This window comes from Dunckerocampus dactyliophorus, chromosome 3 (genome assembly GCF_027744805.1).
Source record: "Dunckerocampus dactyliophorus isolate RoL2022-P2 chromosome 3, RoL_Ddac_1.1, whole genome shotgun sequence".
Taxonomy (NCBI): domain Eukaryota; kingdom Metazoa; phylum Chordata; class Actinopteri; order Syngnathiformes; family Syngnathidae; genus Dunckerocampus; species Dunckerocampus dactyliophorus.
Window position 1 is genome coordinate 3,752,135 of NC_072821.1, and position 16,150 is coordinate 3,768,284.

Below are 16,150 nucleotides of genomic sequence, written 5' to 3' on the forward strand. Positions count from 1 at the left end.
GATGTGAGATGCGTGCAGAAGTTTAAACAAAGTTGGCAAGCATGTTCAAAGCAGGGTTATCGTCATTCTTTTTTACATTTCAGGAGCGGGTACTGATACTGATCACCATGAAGGCATCAACAGTTGTGGCTTGTGGACCAATACAGTCAGGATGGACCTCTCCAAAAGCACACTAATACAATCGGTACACCTACACATCTTATTACTGACAGCCAATACAAGTATGGATGTCCCGATCCGATCTTCAGGATCGGGATTGGCTGCCAATCTGCTCTATTTTGAAGATAGGATAAAATCAATCGGTTTCCGCCACAAGATCAGGCTGATCCGGTTGCCGTATCACATTCGTAACTCTGGGCCACACTCCGACATGGTAGGTGCAGTAATGCACCTCAAAGCGGGTTGCCACTCGACTCCCACCACTTTTGTTAGTTTCACGTTGGACGTTGGCTATTCCGCTCCGTAGTTACAGCGGCAGCTCACTTTGCCCAGACTGCTGTGTCATGGTGCGGGGAGCTTGCACGGGAAGTGCTGCTGTAACCACTGGTTGTTTATACTAAGTACCGTAAATAAATTACTGTTGCGTTAAAGCCTTTGTTAAAAAAAAATGCCATATATTCTAAAATACAATAGAATATACAATATACAATATAACCATGTCAAATGATTAGTCCTACCCTAAAAGTATTTTACACTCATTTTTCAATTTTATCTTTTATTGGATGGAATTTTATTGCCTCTTTTATTGGATCATGGACATGACCCACAGAGGTTTGTTACAAAAGCCAAAAATGTTGCAACTTTGGTTATGAACTCAACTTATTTCATGTCTAGAGGGCTTTAATAATGTTAAAAACTGTATATGAAGGGTCGTAAACAGGTTTTCTATGCTCTAACTATGAAAATATTCATTTATCATTCATTTATCACAGTCGGGTCTGGAACCAATTATATAAACATGGGATTACTGTATTAGGAGAATAACTAAAAGCTTGTGCGGAACTAAAACTTGCAACATTACGGGAAAAGAGTCGTACTCTTTGGAGCAAAAATGTTTTGAGAAAAAGTAATCTTACGAGAAAATTGTCCGAATGTAACAATAATAGTCAGAACAGAACCCAAAACAATGTGTTAATGTTAATTAGCTGTGAAAAGTAAGATGCAATCTTACAATAAACTAAAGAAGTTGCAAAAAGTTGTAAATCACGAGAATACCGAATAAAGCCTTGATGTTAACACGTTTGTAAAAGGTCGTCATGTTATGATATTGAAAACGTACTATCAAAAAAGCCAAAGTTGTAATATTGCGAGCAAAATATTGTATGTTGCGAGGTAAGGGAATAGTTGCAATATTAAAATAATAAAGTCGGAATATTACAAGAATTAATAGTAGGGCTGTCAGTCGATTAAAATATTGTATCATGATTAATCACATTTTGTCCATACTTAACTCATAATTAATCGCATTAATCGCAGGTGAAGAAAAGGTTTTACCTGTAATAAGTAAGGATGTAAGTCTCTTTGTGGTAAATGATTCGATACACAACTACAACTACTACATTCCGTTTTATGTCAAAGCATATCTATTTTGGAAATATGGGCCATTATTTTATTGAAAAAATAATATCCAGTTGAAATCCCCCAGTTTTTTGAATGTTTAATGCAAGCAGCAATTTTTTCTTTGTTTGACGGTCCTTGAATGCACCTTCTCCCGTTCTCACAGATGCACAGATAGATACTTTATTCATCTCCAAGAGAAATTCACACAGATAGACTACTATACTCTATTTTTACCCTTTTTCTTTAACCCCGTATTTGCTCCCAAATGCGGATACTGTACTATGTGGGAATGCATAAAGGTACGATTTGACGACCTTATTGAGCGCTAATGTGCATATTTGTGGTACACAACCTCTCTGAAAAACAAGCCCAGGCTTGCACTGGTGAAGGGTGGCTCTGTTTTCATTTTGTGCTTTTAATTTGATGTTTTTCCTGTCATTGTCAAAAAATAAGGTAAATCATATCGCTGTAATGTATATTTTATTGATGTGTTGATGACTAGCGAGTGTGTCGCTAATGTTAGCGCAGCTAGCTCTTCAGCACACGACAGAAGCCCCTACATAGCTGTCCTCGGCTATGCCTGCTGTTAACTAGCAGCTAGTACCATAATGATAATAACGTGTTAACTTTGACAGCCTAATTAATAGTTAAAGTAAAGTCAAAAGTCATGTACAGTATAGTTGCAATGCATACTAGACAGATAAATATCGGAATATTACACGAGCTGTAACGTTTTGACAATACAGTAGTTATAATATTACATAACAATTCTTATAGTTATGAGCATAGTCTGAATACCAATCAAATAAAGTCTTACATTAAAATGCTCATCATTTTATGAATTATATAATATTACACCAACTTTCTGCACAGTCACTACGTGGATGGTTTGAATCTCCATTCTCTGTGTGGAGTCTGCATATTCTCCCTCCTGCATGCGCTCCGGGTAACTTCCAACTGCCAACTTCCTCCCACATCCATAAATATGCATGTTAGGTTAATTTGAGACTATAAATAGAGTCAATATAATAGGTGTGACTGTGCGTGTTAATGGTTGTGTGTAGGTATGTTCCTTGTGATTAGCTGAAGACCAGTCCGGGGTGGGGGGTGGTACCCAGTCTCACGCCCAAAGTCCGCTGGGATAGGCTCCAGTATACAGGCTCAAGATGCACCAGTAACATTTCAAGAATGTCAATAGTGTTGACTTTATAAAGGCAGAATATTTGATACAGCAATCATTATTTGCATTCATTTAAGTTTAAAATCACATTAATAAGATAGCTGAAGTCAAATATCAGATTTATAACAATTAGGTAAGCTTGAGGCTTTTTGTTGATCAGTACCTGCGTTCTCACCGGTGCTGAGCAACATCTGGAACGTGCCGTAGCTACTTCCGGCTTGAGGACCGATGCATTCTGGGATTTGTAGTCCTTGCAGGTTTGTATTTACGCTCCCTTTTAGTGACTATTGCACAAAAGTTCACTGCGTTCGCCTAATATCGACGAGAGGTTTAAAACATATCTAAACAAACATGATTTATATAAGTGTAGGTTGTATAAAGTGAAAAAATAACACGAACGTAAGTGTCAACGGACTACAAGAACCGACGGTGCCCCCGAACGGAGGCAGGCGAGCGTAAACACAACTCCAGGAACATGAAAAGATCGGGTGACAGTGAGGGGGAGAAGAGAAGAAAGGTACTGATAGCGTTTTATCTCCGTCGCGTCTGGCTTATTTCTCAGGCCTGTCCGCTTGATGAATGTCTAACGCTCCGAATGTGGCGCTGCTGGCTGCTTGTTGGAAGCTACAGAGACGCGGGGGCCAACGCATACCTCACCTTGCCTCTTTGCTTTATTGTTTTTTTTTTTGTTTTCTCCTGACTTTTCCAACGCCCCCGCGCCCCTTTTTGCACACATACACAACCACCATCACCAACCAAAGCAACTTAAGATGCATTCAATATGTCTTTTAATGCGTCGCTAGCCATTTGACGTACGTGCGCATCATCCCTCATCCTCCTCCTCCTCATCATCATCATCCCTCTTTGGTGGAAATATGACACAAGCCTCAGTCAGATCTCAGATGTCAAGTATACCTGTGATAAAAGCAGTAAAACACACTGTAGGTGACATAAATAGGCAGTAAACAACCAGGAATGGTCAATATTGCTAATCATAAGTGTCATTCTAATGTAAACAATTGGAGCTTGAGCAACAGATTTGACATTTAACATAAACATCACTAGTGTATGCCGCTCCGGTGCTCGTCTATGACTCTTGAAAATTAAATATTTTAGAGATACTCATTTAACCGTATGTGCATTATTGTGTTCATAATTTGTAGTGGTGCACAACCACCTCATCATACTGACAGCTGTGTCTAATATTTTGACTTTCTCACAGCAACAATCAAAACCGAGAACCGTCAGCGCCTTTGTAAAGGCGGAATTTGCTTGTATTGAATGTCCCTGTATGTGAATAGAAAAACAAGACGTGCAATACGACACAACAACTACAACAACAATACTAATAATAATGGAGTTGCAGTTAAACCTAAACATTAGTGTGTGTACCTCACGTGCAGATCCACAACTCCAGAAAATTCTGTCTCGTTGGTGTTTTATTGTCATTGTTGTAGTTTGCAGTGGTGTGCAGCTGTCCCGCATCATACTGAGACCTGTTGTGTAATATTTTCACTCCCTGACAGTGCAAATCTATCTATCGTCCTTGTAAAGGCAAAATGTGAACTTCCAGGACGTGGTGTATGTGAATAGAAACACAAGATTTGCGATAGGACAGCTGGCAACAGCAACTACATCATCATTTTATGTATTAAGTAGTGGTGCACGATAATTATTGGATCGATAATTATCCGACACAGGCCGATATGAGGAACCCCATACCGATAAATCAGATAACCTAAAAAAAAAAGCTCAGATAAACTCCAATGAGGCGAGATTACCTGTACTGAGCTGTAGGTGGGTTAGGCTGGGCAAATCAAGCGCTCCTTTTCTGTGATGTGCTACAAACGGCCGTGGTGATGTCCCCTGAGCTGACTTGTAAACAAACATGGCGTCGATCGTGTGGGACTTCTCACTGTTTCAGAGGAACACATCTGGCCAAGTGCTCTGCTAACATTCCGTGATGAGGGGGAAAAAAAACCCATCGAGCTTCAACACATCAAACATTATCAGCCACCTGAAACGGCAACATCGCTACGACGCCAGGGGCTTGTTCCTATCGCTGCTGCGTTTGAAAAGTGCAAAAAAGCTTGCCAGAGTCTAAAGCCATATGGGATTTGATCATGGTAATGATGCAGCTGGCTAGTAAACCCCTTTTGGTTTGTACTTCTCAAATTGTATTTTCTCAAATATTTTGTTAACAGTAGTGATGTCATGATATTTGGCTAAGACAAATCTACAGGTACAGTTTATCAAATCCAACTTTGTTTGAGTCGTTCTTACCTCCAGGTGTGCACAAACTACAGTTAAATGTAAAGTTTAAAAATAATAAATTCTCGGCTATCAGTATCAGTCCTGAGAAGCACAAATGTAATGGTTGGGGATTGAAAAAAACATCAGAGATACTGCCATAGGAACATCACATTTGATTCTGGAAACCTGGCTGTTTGCGTAATGTAACCAAAGCAGTAGCTCATCAAAAATGATTACATAAAATTGCAAAGTCAATTAATGGTTCATCTCATCTCATATACTGCATGCAGCAAGATGTGTCCTTCTTCTTAGTGCCGTGCTTGACAACTGTGCTGTTGAAATAATGTCTGATAGTGAAAGGGATTTTCCTCCCTTAACCACACCGTGTGAGATGTCTGCAGTGTGATTTTAAGACAATGTGAGCGGATATGGCTGCAATTCTCGGCCTGACTGTGGTGGGGCATGCGCTTTGCTGCGTATTTAACAAGCAGTGCAGCTTGTGGTTTGACGAAGATGACAGTAAAAAGTGAAATTCCGCACAATGTCTAGTCTCTCATCTCCTGCTGACTTGGATTCTGCAGTGCCGCATGTGTTGGGTTCATGTTGGACAACCTATGGTAGGACGTGCTTCCTCCTGCCTATGAACGGAACCATGGCGGCCAGATGAGCCGAGATGGGGTCAGTCCGAGCGAGAAGTGGTTCCAGCTGGCCCTCGTGCGGACCGTGTGGCTTCACTTCCTGTCTCTGTAGTTGAATACGATCCTGAAACGACTGTATGACAGTGGAAGGGACTCTTACTGATGTTTGCCCAGCTCCTTCATGCTATCAGTGGTTATATAATGATGGTATTTTTTCATAAATCGTGGTTGTTGTGGCGTGAGATGTGATGATGGCCCTGTTGTCCTTGTGATTTACGGAATGGACACACAATCCCAGAAAATCCCCCAGTCAGACCAGACTTCCTGTCTACAGTTCTATTTACTTAAAAAATGCTTACAGATAAGTCTAGCAAGTAGAAGTTGTGCAGTGAATATTGGCTTTAGAGACCAACAGAAAGCTTTATTTTTTATTTAAACCATTCCATTTTCTACTTTAGTAGTCGTCTCCTTTCCTTTTAACTTGCATTTCTGTAGAAGTTGTCTGTTGCTGTTCGTGCGACCATAGGGCGGTCTTACATGTCAATCATTATGGCAGCAACGCTGACTGCTTGTGATGTCACACAATATGTGCACATGTTGATCATGACGGTTGTTTATCATCTGGAGCGTCAACGTCACTAGCACAGACTACATTGCTATTAAAAATGCGAGTCTTTCGTTAATGCTGTGGTCAAAGTATGCAGGAACGCGCGCAAACACTTCCCATATGAAAACTTGCCCTTATGTTGTTTTCAAAACCACATTTTTAAAATGTTTTTCATCTTAAACTAATACATTTTACTTCATGAATCTCTGTTTTCCTTTGCATTTTTTGGATTCCAGCTAAAACGGGTGTATTTAATATCCCTAAAGACTACTATGACTATTTGCCACAGGTGTGGACTCGAGTCACGCAACTTGGACTCGATTCGCAATTTTGCTGACTTTGGATTCAACAATACGGCCAAAGACTTGCAACACGACTTGGAATTTCACATCAATGACTCGTGACTTGGCACGGTGACCTAGTGGTTAGCACACACTGTCAGGAGATCTGAAAGATCCGGCTTCAAAACTCCGTTGGGCACCTCCGTGTGGAGTCGGCATGTTCTCCCCGTGCGTGCGTGGGGTTTCTCCGGGTACTCCGACTTCCTCCCACACGTGCAATTCTAAATATACCATAGGCATGAATGTGAATGTGAATGGTTGTTGTCTTTACTTGAGACTTGACTTGATATCAAAGACTTGTGACTTACCAGAGACTTGCAAAACACTGACTTGCTCCCACCTTTGCCATTTACTAGCTTCAACATTTGCACGCATTTTGTAGTGGTCTCCCAACTGCCTTGTCAAACCCTGTTTATTATTGTTTTCATTGTTACACACATGCACATCCATTGTGTATTTCCAGCGGAATCTCTTAAATTGAATAACGCGGATCCGAACCAAAACGTTATGCAAAAATATGCCTCTGAAGCGGCATCACAAGTGTGGATTACATCATGTGAGACCTCAGCGTCTGTGAACTCTTCCCACATGTTTGGCATTTTTGTCTTTGTCATTAAGACTGAGTGTTTGGTTGTTACTGCATGCTTTAATACAGTCAAACCTTGGTTTTCGTGCGCCCACGTTTGTCCATTTGTAAGATTGTATTCAACCTTAGGGGTCCGTTAAAGTATGCTGTTTACGATGCATGCGGAAAAGTCTTTGTTTGATCGTCTATTGACTGGAATGAGCACACATTAATGACATAGTTACACTGTCGAGAGGATTTCAAACATCTCATTGCGTGTTATCATTATTATCATCACATGACAAAGAGGACTGACCCTATCCTTTAACCCGATGTTCTAACATCATTTTTTTTTTTTATGCAAGCTCGCCATTCGGGGCCCTCGATGACAAGCATAATGTGCAGCGTCAAAACAGGAAGTGTGTGAGCAGCAGGCTAAGTAATGATCGCACAGGGTCACCAGATGTTTTCGAGGTCTGGTCCTCAGCCCGGCTCTCTGCTTAGATCAGCCTCATTGGTTCTCTCCTGGTTGCAGCAAGCTGTTTAGACTTTTTTTTTTCTTTTTTTGTTAAACTCCCAAACACTCATTAAAATGGTTTGTGCTTCCCTCTGCACTTCTGTTAAATTAACAACTAGTGAGGTAAAAGCTGATTATGTGGCCACACGTGCTGACACGGTTAATCAATTCACGCCCGCTGGTGAATTAGTGTAACGCCAACGATTTACGGCGACTAATGCTGACGTCCCGTCATGTCGGACCTGGTGTTTTAGCAAGAGGAGGGCGGGGCATCCGATTAGGCACATTCAGCATCTTTTGCTCTCTGCTCGCCATCTTTTTTTCTTCCATCTTAACCCACGCTTGCTTGCTCTATTAATGAGCCAATAATGGAGAAATAGTGTTGGATGGTGACATAAACCAGGGAAGCACATAAGCTCCCAGCAGCGCTAGATTTACACCCTGGCTTTGTGTGGAATAGCAAAGAGGGAACCGGTCGGCATGGGGGCTCGCACGGCTTCATCAGACCCCTGCCGGTTCAGCTGTGGAGAAGCCAGGCCTCCGAAAAATACGGCTGTGGCAGATAATGATACCATTACACTAATGGAGCTGGCAAATGAAGGAGAACCTTGATGCCCTACTTTATTACCGGAGGGGGTCATTTCCTCGCTGCATTCCTAATGGCCTGAGCACACAGTATTGATCAGGCTATCATGCTGCTAATCCTCCACTGAATTACTTATCGCCGGCAAGGTGTCGATCCGCCACATGCCCCGCTCTGGCCTTGCCGCTGGGAGTCCAGCGGGGGACCCACTGGGCCATTTATCCAGTCTTGATTTAGGGCCAAGCAAGGATGGTGTCTGGGAGGTCTTCAACGGTGGGCCGGCCAGTTCAATGACCAAAAAAAAAGGCAAGCAAATGAAGCTACCAGCTTTCATTTAATTAAGGAGTAGGCAATGATGTGGTTCCTCCCCTGTTTATGGCCCCATGGGCTACTGTGGAGCAGGCTGGGTGTTGTTCTCCGTAATTGTGCTGTAAATAAAGGGTGGGTGGATGCTTAGCACCAGAGCTTCGGTCTGGGTTGATTACAAAGCGCTTTACATCTATGACTCGACTTCCTGTAGCTGTTTTTAGACCCAGACAGTGTTCACACTTGTACTTTGATACCAAAGATACATGATAGGCCTGTTTGCTTTGCGTTCACAGTGGTATTTTTTATCATTGGACCAAAGTTGGCAATTTTTGGCATTTGGATGTAGTATCAGAGCCGTAACAAAGGCGGGCCGATGCTTCCGTGAAGTCAACTGAAATGACTGAGACTGCTTGGAGAGGCGGGACTCTACGTGTTTGTTTCATGTGGATTATAGCATTGACACCTGACCCAACGACTTGCACCAGAGTTTGTTTGAACCAAACCACACCTGCCATGTGCAAAGACTAACTCAACTTTCTCTGACTAAAACAAGACTCAAGCAGTCTTGATCCGCTTGCATTAGGTACGCATTAGGATTCAGATGATATTTTTCATACTTGACCAAATGAACTGCAGTACGTATGAAAAATATCAGAGTGATCGCACCAGATTTCGCTTGAACCAAATTATATCAGACACGTGTGAACACAGGCTAATGCTTCCTTCTTTGTGCTGAAACGAGACTCATTAAACCAGGGCTGCCCAAAGTGCGGGCCCGCAGCACATTCTAAAAATATCATTTAACAAGAAGATTAATAAAACAATAGCAAAAATTGAAAAATCTGCAGCAATTTTACAGGAATAAAGTCACAATTTTAAGAGGAAAAGTTGTAATTTTTACGAAAATAACATAATTTTGTCATTTTAGTAGCATAAACATGAAATATTAAAGACATTTTTTGTAAGTAATGTTATGAGAAAAACAAAACAAAAAGTGGTAATTTTTAGAAAATTAGGGTGCGGAAAAACGTTCTAATGTTATGGGAATAAGGTCAAAATATTATGGGGATAAAGTCATAATAATAGCATACAGTCATAATATTATGAGAAGAAAATGCATGAGAAAAACATTGAAATAGTCGGAAAATAAAAATGACAACAGCAGAAATGGAAAAAACAGCTGTAATTTAACAAGAATAAAAGTCATAATATTAAGAGAAAAAAGTTGTACTTTTATGAAAAATAAATTCATAATATTGTGAGGAAAAATGTCATTTCAGTAGCATAGAGTTGAAGTATAACATATTTTTTTAAGTTAATGAGAAACAAAACAAAATAAAGCTGTACTTTTCTGAGAATTGGGGAAAAGTTTTAATATTATGGGAATAAAGTCATAAGATTACAAGAATAAAATTTACAAAGGTTATTTAAGAAGAAAGTTGACATATTTGTAAAATTTATAAAAAACAATAGCAAACATGGGAAAAAAGCAAAGACTGAAATTCATAAATACGCTTTTTGGCCGATATCACATTTCTTTTCTTCTAGAAATATAGTATAACTTTTGAGCATATCTTTACAAAATATCAAAGTGGCCCTCTCACCCTTTCATTCGTCAGTGTGTGGCCCTTGCTGGAAAAGGTTTGGACACCCCTGCATTAAACAGTCTTGATCTGCTTGTTTGGTGTGCTAACCTTCATACTCGACCAAAGAACGAACCACAGCATCCGGAGCCTGTCCCAGCTAGTCTACAGTACAGCCAGGACTTGCCACTTAGTTTAAACCGAATCAAACCTGACAAGTGTGAACACAACCACGGATTCTCTGCTGAGTCTAACTCCAAGGTTTTTATGTGGAAATTAACGATTGCGTCAACATTTGACAGGATTTATGATGCGAACAAGGCCGCAAATGGTGTAGCCTGCGCCCATCGTTGTTCCAAATGAAAAGCAGGGTCAGGTCAGAAGCCCAGGGCCCATGACCTGTCATATCCTTGCCTCCTTTACAGGGCCCCTGTGTGCATTAGCTGGCATGGCATCCTCACATCAGCAGAGCCCTCCGACTCACCTTTGGCCTTGGCTAATCAAAGAGTTTACCTTAAGGGGGGCATTTAGCCCTGTTGGCTGGAGCCACTCCACAAGCCATAAAGATGTATTTATATTTTTCCATCTGCAACAACCCGTGGCGGGTCAGGGGAGCTGAGTTATTGATCCAGATATTTAGTCATTTCTTTCAGCAGCAGCCATCAATACCGCGCAAACATCCTTCCACGCGAGAGTTGACCTCAGCCTCCCCACCTCCCGGCCTCTATTTTTTTCCACTCCCATTGGACTTCAATGATATACTATTCTGAAAAGCAAAATCAATGAATGAATATGAAGTTTTGGTGTGTAATATAGTGCAGGCTGGAGCCCTGGGGTCTTTCATTGATCTGCTCTGTGAGCGTTGATTAGTCTGCTGCTCAGGTTTTTCTCAGCATGTCTTTACCTTGTCTTGCCTAGTTTGATCCCCGCGACAGAGAACTTAACAGATCAGCTTGATTAGTCAAGCCTACTGAATCTAATTCTGCCGCCGCTGCACTAAAACCAGGAAGACATTTTGTCATTCGGTGTAAGGTCGTCATATCTTTAGTCGGGTCATGCTAATCGGTCGTAAGTCAGCTTTTAGGGGAGCAGTAATAGTGGCGGGGATCGCCGTGACATTTTAGAAATACGTGATACAATTCCTGAGAATAAAACGAGCCACTAAGTTACCGTTTATGAGGCGTGAGATGAGTCGCCGGCGATGACTGACTTCCTGTTATCAACCATAAAAGGGCAGAAATAGTTTCTCTTGATTGTTCCCGCATTTATTCCTACCCCTTTTTTTGTCTGTATCTGTGTTGGATGGGTGACATTTCAAAGGTTCATGATGTCTACATTTGGTTTGCATCTGGAGAGATAATATCAGCTTTTAAAGGCATGTCTGCATTGTCTTGTGAGGATGGCCCACCACTGCCTACCATATGTGCTTAAGAGGGTCTGTGATCAAGCTGAAGTCTTCAATGGAAAATCCTTATGCCATCATGCAAGGGTTTGGAGTTTGGAGTGGGGCTCGACTCATGGTACATCAAAGTGGTCTTTCTGCAAACAGTAACAGGGCACAATCCCTCGTAGAATGTTATGAACTCCGGCTTCCATGCCAGTGTTTTATTGGACAGAATAATACTGTCTTGAGGAGTTTTGCCGTGGCATAGGTCCATGTGGATATAGCTCAACCGCCCATAACTGACAGAAAGCTTCCCTTTATCCTTTCTTCCTTGTTCTTTGGAGCGTGTTTCTATCGGAGAAGTAAGTCATTGATCACAATTTAAAAGGTTTTGAAATTGTATTAAAAAATAAGAGCAATATATTTGGAGGAAGATCGGGGAAGAGCTCAGAATGAAAGTACACAGAGTCTATATAGCACGCTCTTGAGGTGAAAGTTAAGTTTAAGTAGAAGTGAGTGAAGCTTCTGTGAGTGAGAACAATGCATCTATTGTGTGTCTCCCAGTATTTTTCCATCAGTCATATATAGTACGTATTGCACAATCCCGATTGTGCTATGTGAGTGTGTGTGTGTGTCAAGAAGGCCTTCTATCAGAAGCTATTAGACTGAATGTACAGGTGTATTCATAATATCTAATAGGTCTGACTAGCACGGGATCAAAAAGCATTGGCATTAACAGCTGTGAAGGTCTGCAACCTACTGATGTAGTTGTTTTACCTGCGCCGCAGGGTGGCTCTGAATGCGCTTTGAAATGTTGCTTCCGCTACTTAGCAGTTGGCATCAAAGTCATGCGTGTTACATTGCTGTACTGTAGTTTACAATGAAGTCATTAGTGCTATTTACGCTGGCTGAGCAGTTTCCTCCTTACTGCTATTACATTGGTTCTGTTGCTGCTGTGTTGTGCAATATCCTTGTTACTAAACGATAGGGATGAGTGTGTACACCACTATCTGTATCTGTATCTGTTCACCCATCCCGATGATTTGTATCCATACCTGTACCCGTAGTGGGCGGGGGATAAACCGGAAGTGGGCCTGGTTTAATCAAAAATGGGTTGTGCTTAAATCAGTACATTATTTTAAGTCTGAAATTGACATGGATTGATCAAAAGTTGCTGTATTTATTGTTTATTATTCAGCTATATGTGTACTGTGTATGTGTGTAAGTGATATGTAAGACTTTCTTATTTAATTATTTTTGAATAATCTGTGTGGGGTTGGTGATTCATGCAAACATCCAGTGATGGCAAACAGTCAGCCTTGTTCACTGTGTTTTTCTCAAAAGCACCATGTTCAGTACTACAAGCAATGTTTTCCAACTGACTTTATACCACCAGCCAAATTACAAGCAGACGAAAAAAACAGCGACCGACACAACCCGAGCCGTTTACACCTCTGACTTGTCAAATACACCGCGTACGTAACGAAACAAATTTACCAAGTAACTTTAGATACGAGCTGAGCTGAGGAAAACCTTAAAAACCTGTCCGGAGTGGAGGCAGTGACCAACGCGACACGAGCCTCGTACTCCTCTCTCTGGTTGCAGGGTCGCTGAGAGGCGGTCGTTGTGTGTGACTGGCCAATCACGGAGCGTGAAGAATGAATACATAAGTAGGTACCCAATGAGGATTTTCCTTTCCGATTACGACCATTAATGACGAGCTGTACTGTTTCATGCTCATACTCTGCAAAAATGCATTATCCGTAACGGATACTCGTCTAAAACGAGTATTCGGCTCATCCCTACTAAATGACCGTGTTGTCAAAGTCAGGTAGGTTTTCCTTTCCACTTTCTCATGGACTCCAAAATCATTATTTGGTCTAAAAAATAATTTGTTACATATAATGAGTATTCAAAATTGGGAAAAAACAGCCTCTCCTCCAATTAAAAGCCCATCCTCTTTCGGGTCTTTTTTGTTTTGCTTCACATTGTATTTGTGGAAGTACCAATATAAAATTCCATAGACTGAAACAGTCATCATGTGCACCAATTCTGAAGCAAACTTTAACTCCCGCTTGGTTTCGTCCTGCAGAAGCAGTCAGTGACATTACCTAAACAGCCCTTGACAGCTTTTGTGTCTGACAGCCCCTGCCGAGCACCTCCTAATAATGGTGTTGAGACATTAGCCACAGATGTCAGAGTGTCAGCAAACAAGGCTGCGACGCAGCTCAGGCAAACCGGCCGACCAGATCAGCCGTCAATTCCAATGAGATTACGTCCAACGTGACCCAACCGGAGTCGGGGGGGTTCATCTGTCATGCATGTGTCCCATCACCGCAGAGACATAGAATAATCAGTCCAATCAATAGATGGTGGCTCATTGGGCCGCTGCTGAATAAACATGCGAGTGACCCTCTCACCTCCTACAAAGAGGCACGAGTCTCCGGGGGGTTCATTAGCTAGCCGAGGCTATGATCCGCCTGCGCTGTTAGTTTCCATTTTGGTTTTGTCTGCCAATTCTGACACGGCGAGTGTGTAGAGTTTGACGTAGGTACTGTATTTGTGAGCAGTGTGTTTGGACGTGCCTTTTGAATGCATCATTGTTTGTGTGTTGAGGGCTAAATAAACCAGAGACTGGAGTCTAACAAATGATTCCTTTCAAAGCCAACTGCACGGGCAAAGATATCCCCTCGTTTATTTGCAACTTTATTTTCTTTTGTAATGACTCACCTTTGCAATAAAATAAAGTGCCCGCTGTTACCGGGATGCCCAACATGTGGTTTCAATGCAAAACCCGAAAGCCCTCCATTCCAAATCGCAGCAGGACACCGTGTGAATAGTAACCTGTTAATTTGTACGTTCTAATTGAACCGCCATAAACGTAAGTGTGTTAACATGCCTGAAAGTTTGGCTCGTTCATTGCTTAAAAATGAGTATTTCTTCTTACTCTGACTCTTCTTGCTCAGGCCAGACATTTTGTTAATTTCATGAGGCTAAAATATTGAAAGAAGCAATGTAAATAACTTTTAAGATAATGTGCAACATTAGCCCTATGTATCCTAATAAGTATGTTACATTGCTTCTTTTACTACTATTTAAATATAGCATGGAAAACTGTTGAGATTATATATTTTGCTGCTGTAAAATGATATACAGCATGTGTTATCTGAACATTAAACAAAAGTTATTATGATAGGAGGTCTTTATTTTGTAATAAAAATACATAAAACATTTTGTGATGCTTAAAATATTTTTTAGATTTTATTTCATATACATTATCATTTAAAATAAAATACATTAAAATCTAAATACTTTAAATATAAAACAAAAATAATAATAATAACACTAATAATGACAGAGGAGCCTTATTATGGGGTGTTAGGAGAAGAGGGACTTCATTGCCACCGTTTGCATTGTCAAGTTGTTATGAAAGTAAATGTTGACTCATTGTTTTTACTCTTTTCAGGGGTTAACGTCGTTTTACACTTAAAAATGACCTGAGGTGCCTCTGCAGTGCTAAATTACCGACTATGCATTGGAGTTTTGCATTAATGGGGTTAACTTCTTTGCACACTTGGATGACAGTTGCATCCATCTAGTGATTTAAAGGTGTTTTTTTTTTTCAAGAATCGGGAAAAGTCTTCTCACTTCAGGTGGTCCTGTTCATGTCTGAGTGATTTCACTGTGTTTTTTTTTTCTTCATCAACCTAAGTTCTCCTTGCATATGCGAAGGAGCCAATGACAGCTTGACTGGCACGCTGTCAAAGAAGACGCTGCCTTTCCAATGGCGGCGCATCGGATGGGCCCTTTACCTTGAGCGGCACGCTTTGCATGTTCTCCTCCAGACAGGTGCTCCTGGGCGAGCACTGGTGCATGACAGTTGCCTTTCATCGCTGTCTTCTCTACACTTAACCCCTGACCAGACCCCCACCTCCTCCTCCTATCCTCTTTGCCTGTACGTCTGACCTCTTTTCATGGCACTTCCCTCGGCCCGTCCTGAGTGATGGGCCGCTAAGGTTGGCTGGTGGGCGGCCAGCGCACCCGACCCACCAGCCAACACTGTCAGCCTGAGAGCCCACATAGACACGAAACACCCGCAACTTTTTTTTTGCTCAGCCTTCCGTAATTCCGTCCACCGGCGCTGTCAAGCACTCAAATGTGCACATGCACACCCCCACCCCCTTGTTTGGGTACCCCACTTTTTCCTCCCGTCATAATTTCGGCATATTCTTTCCACCCTCCTCCTCTTTGGGTCTGTTTATTCAGATGAGGCAGACTTGAGGGGGGGGCAAGAGGGTCACATCCACTTGTCTGGTTAAAGCGGTTCTGAATTGAGGCTTGTCTCCAGCGAGATGGAGGTAGGGAAGAAACACAAGGCAGGGGTGAGAGAAGGTCTGCCGAGCGAGCATGTCAGGGCTGTTTTCAGCCCTGTGTATGTGTGTGGCAGTGTTGGGGGGGGGTATCACTTGTCAACCCCCGTGTCATGCTCGCCTTGGCCCCGTTATGTAGAGGGCATTCTCTGTCATTTGTTGCAGGACTTTTTTGAAGAGCAGTCGGGTGCCTTGACTACCACGTTTTTTAAAGAGCCGTTTTTGTATGGAAAGCTAAAGTATCATGGATTAAGGCCTTA

At 41.7% G+C, this 16,150-nt stretch overlaps 1 protein-coding gene across 1 annotated transcript in view; it reads left to right on the forward strand.

Annotated features, from left to right (window-relative positions):
- The first annotated feature begins 752 nt into the window (after positions 1-752).
- fto (FTO alpha-ketoglutarate dependent dioxygenase) overlaps positions 753-16,150 on the forward strand; it is a 188,870-nt gene continuing 173,472 nt past the window's right edge. The window contains exons 1-2 of the mRNA XM_054770762.1: positions 753-771; positions 3,145-3,257. Of these exons, the coding sequence (XP_054626737.1) occupies positions 753-771; positions 3,145-3,257 (132 nt within the window). The remainder of the gene's footprint in view (positions 772-3,144; positions 3,258-16,150) is intronic.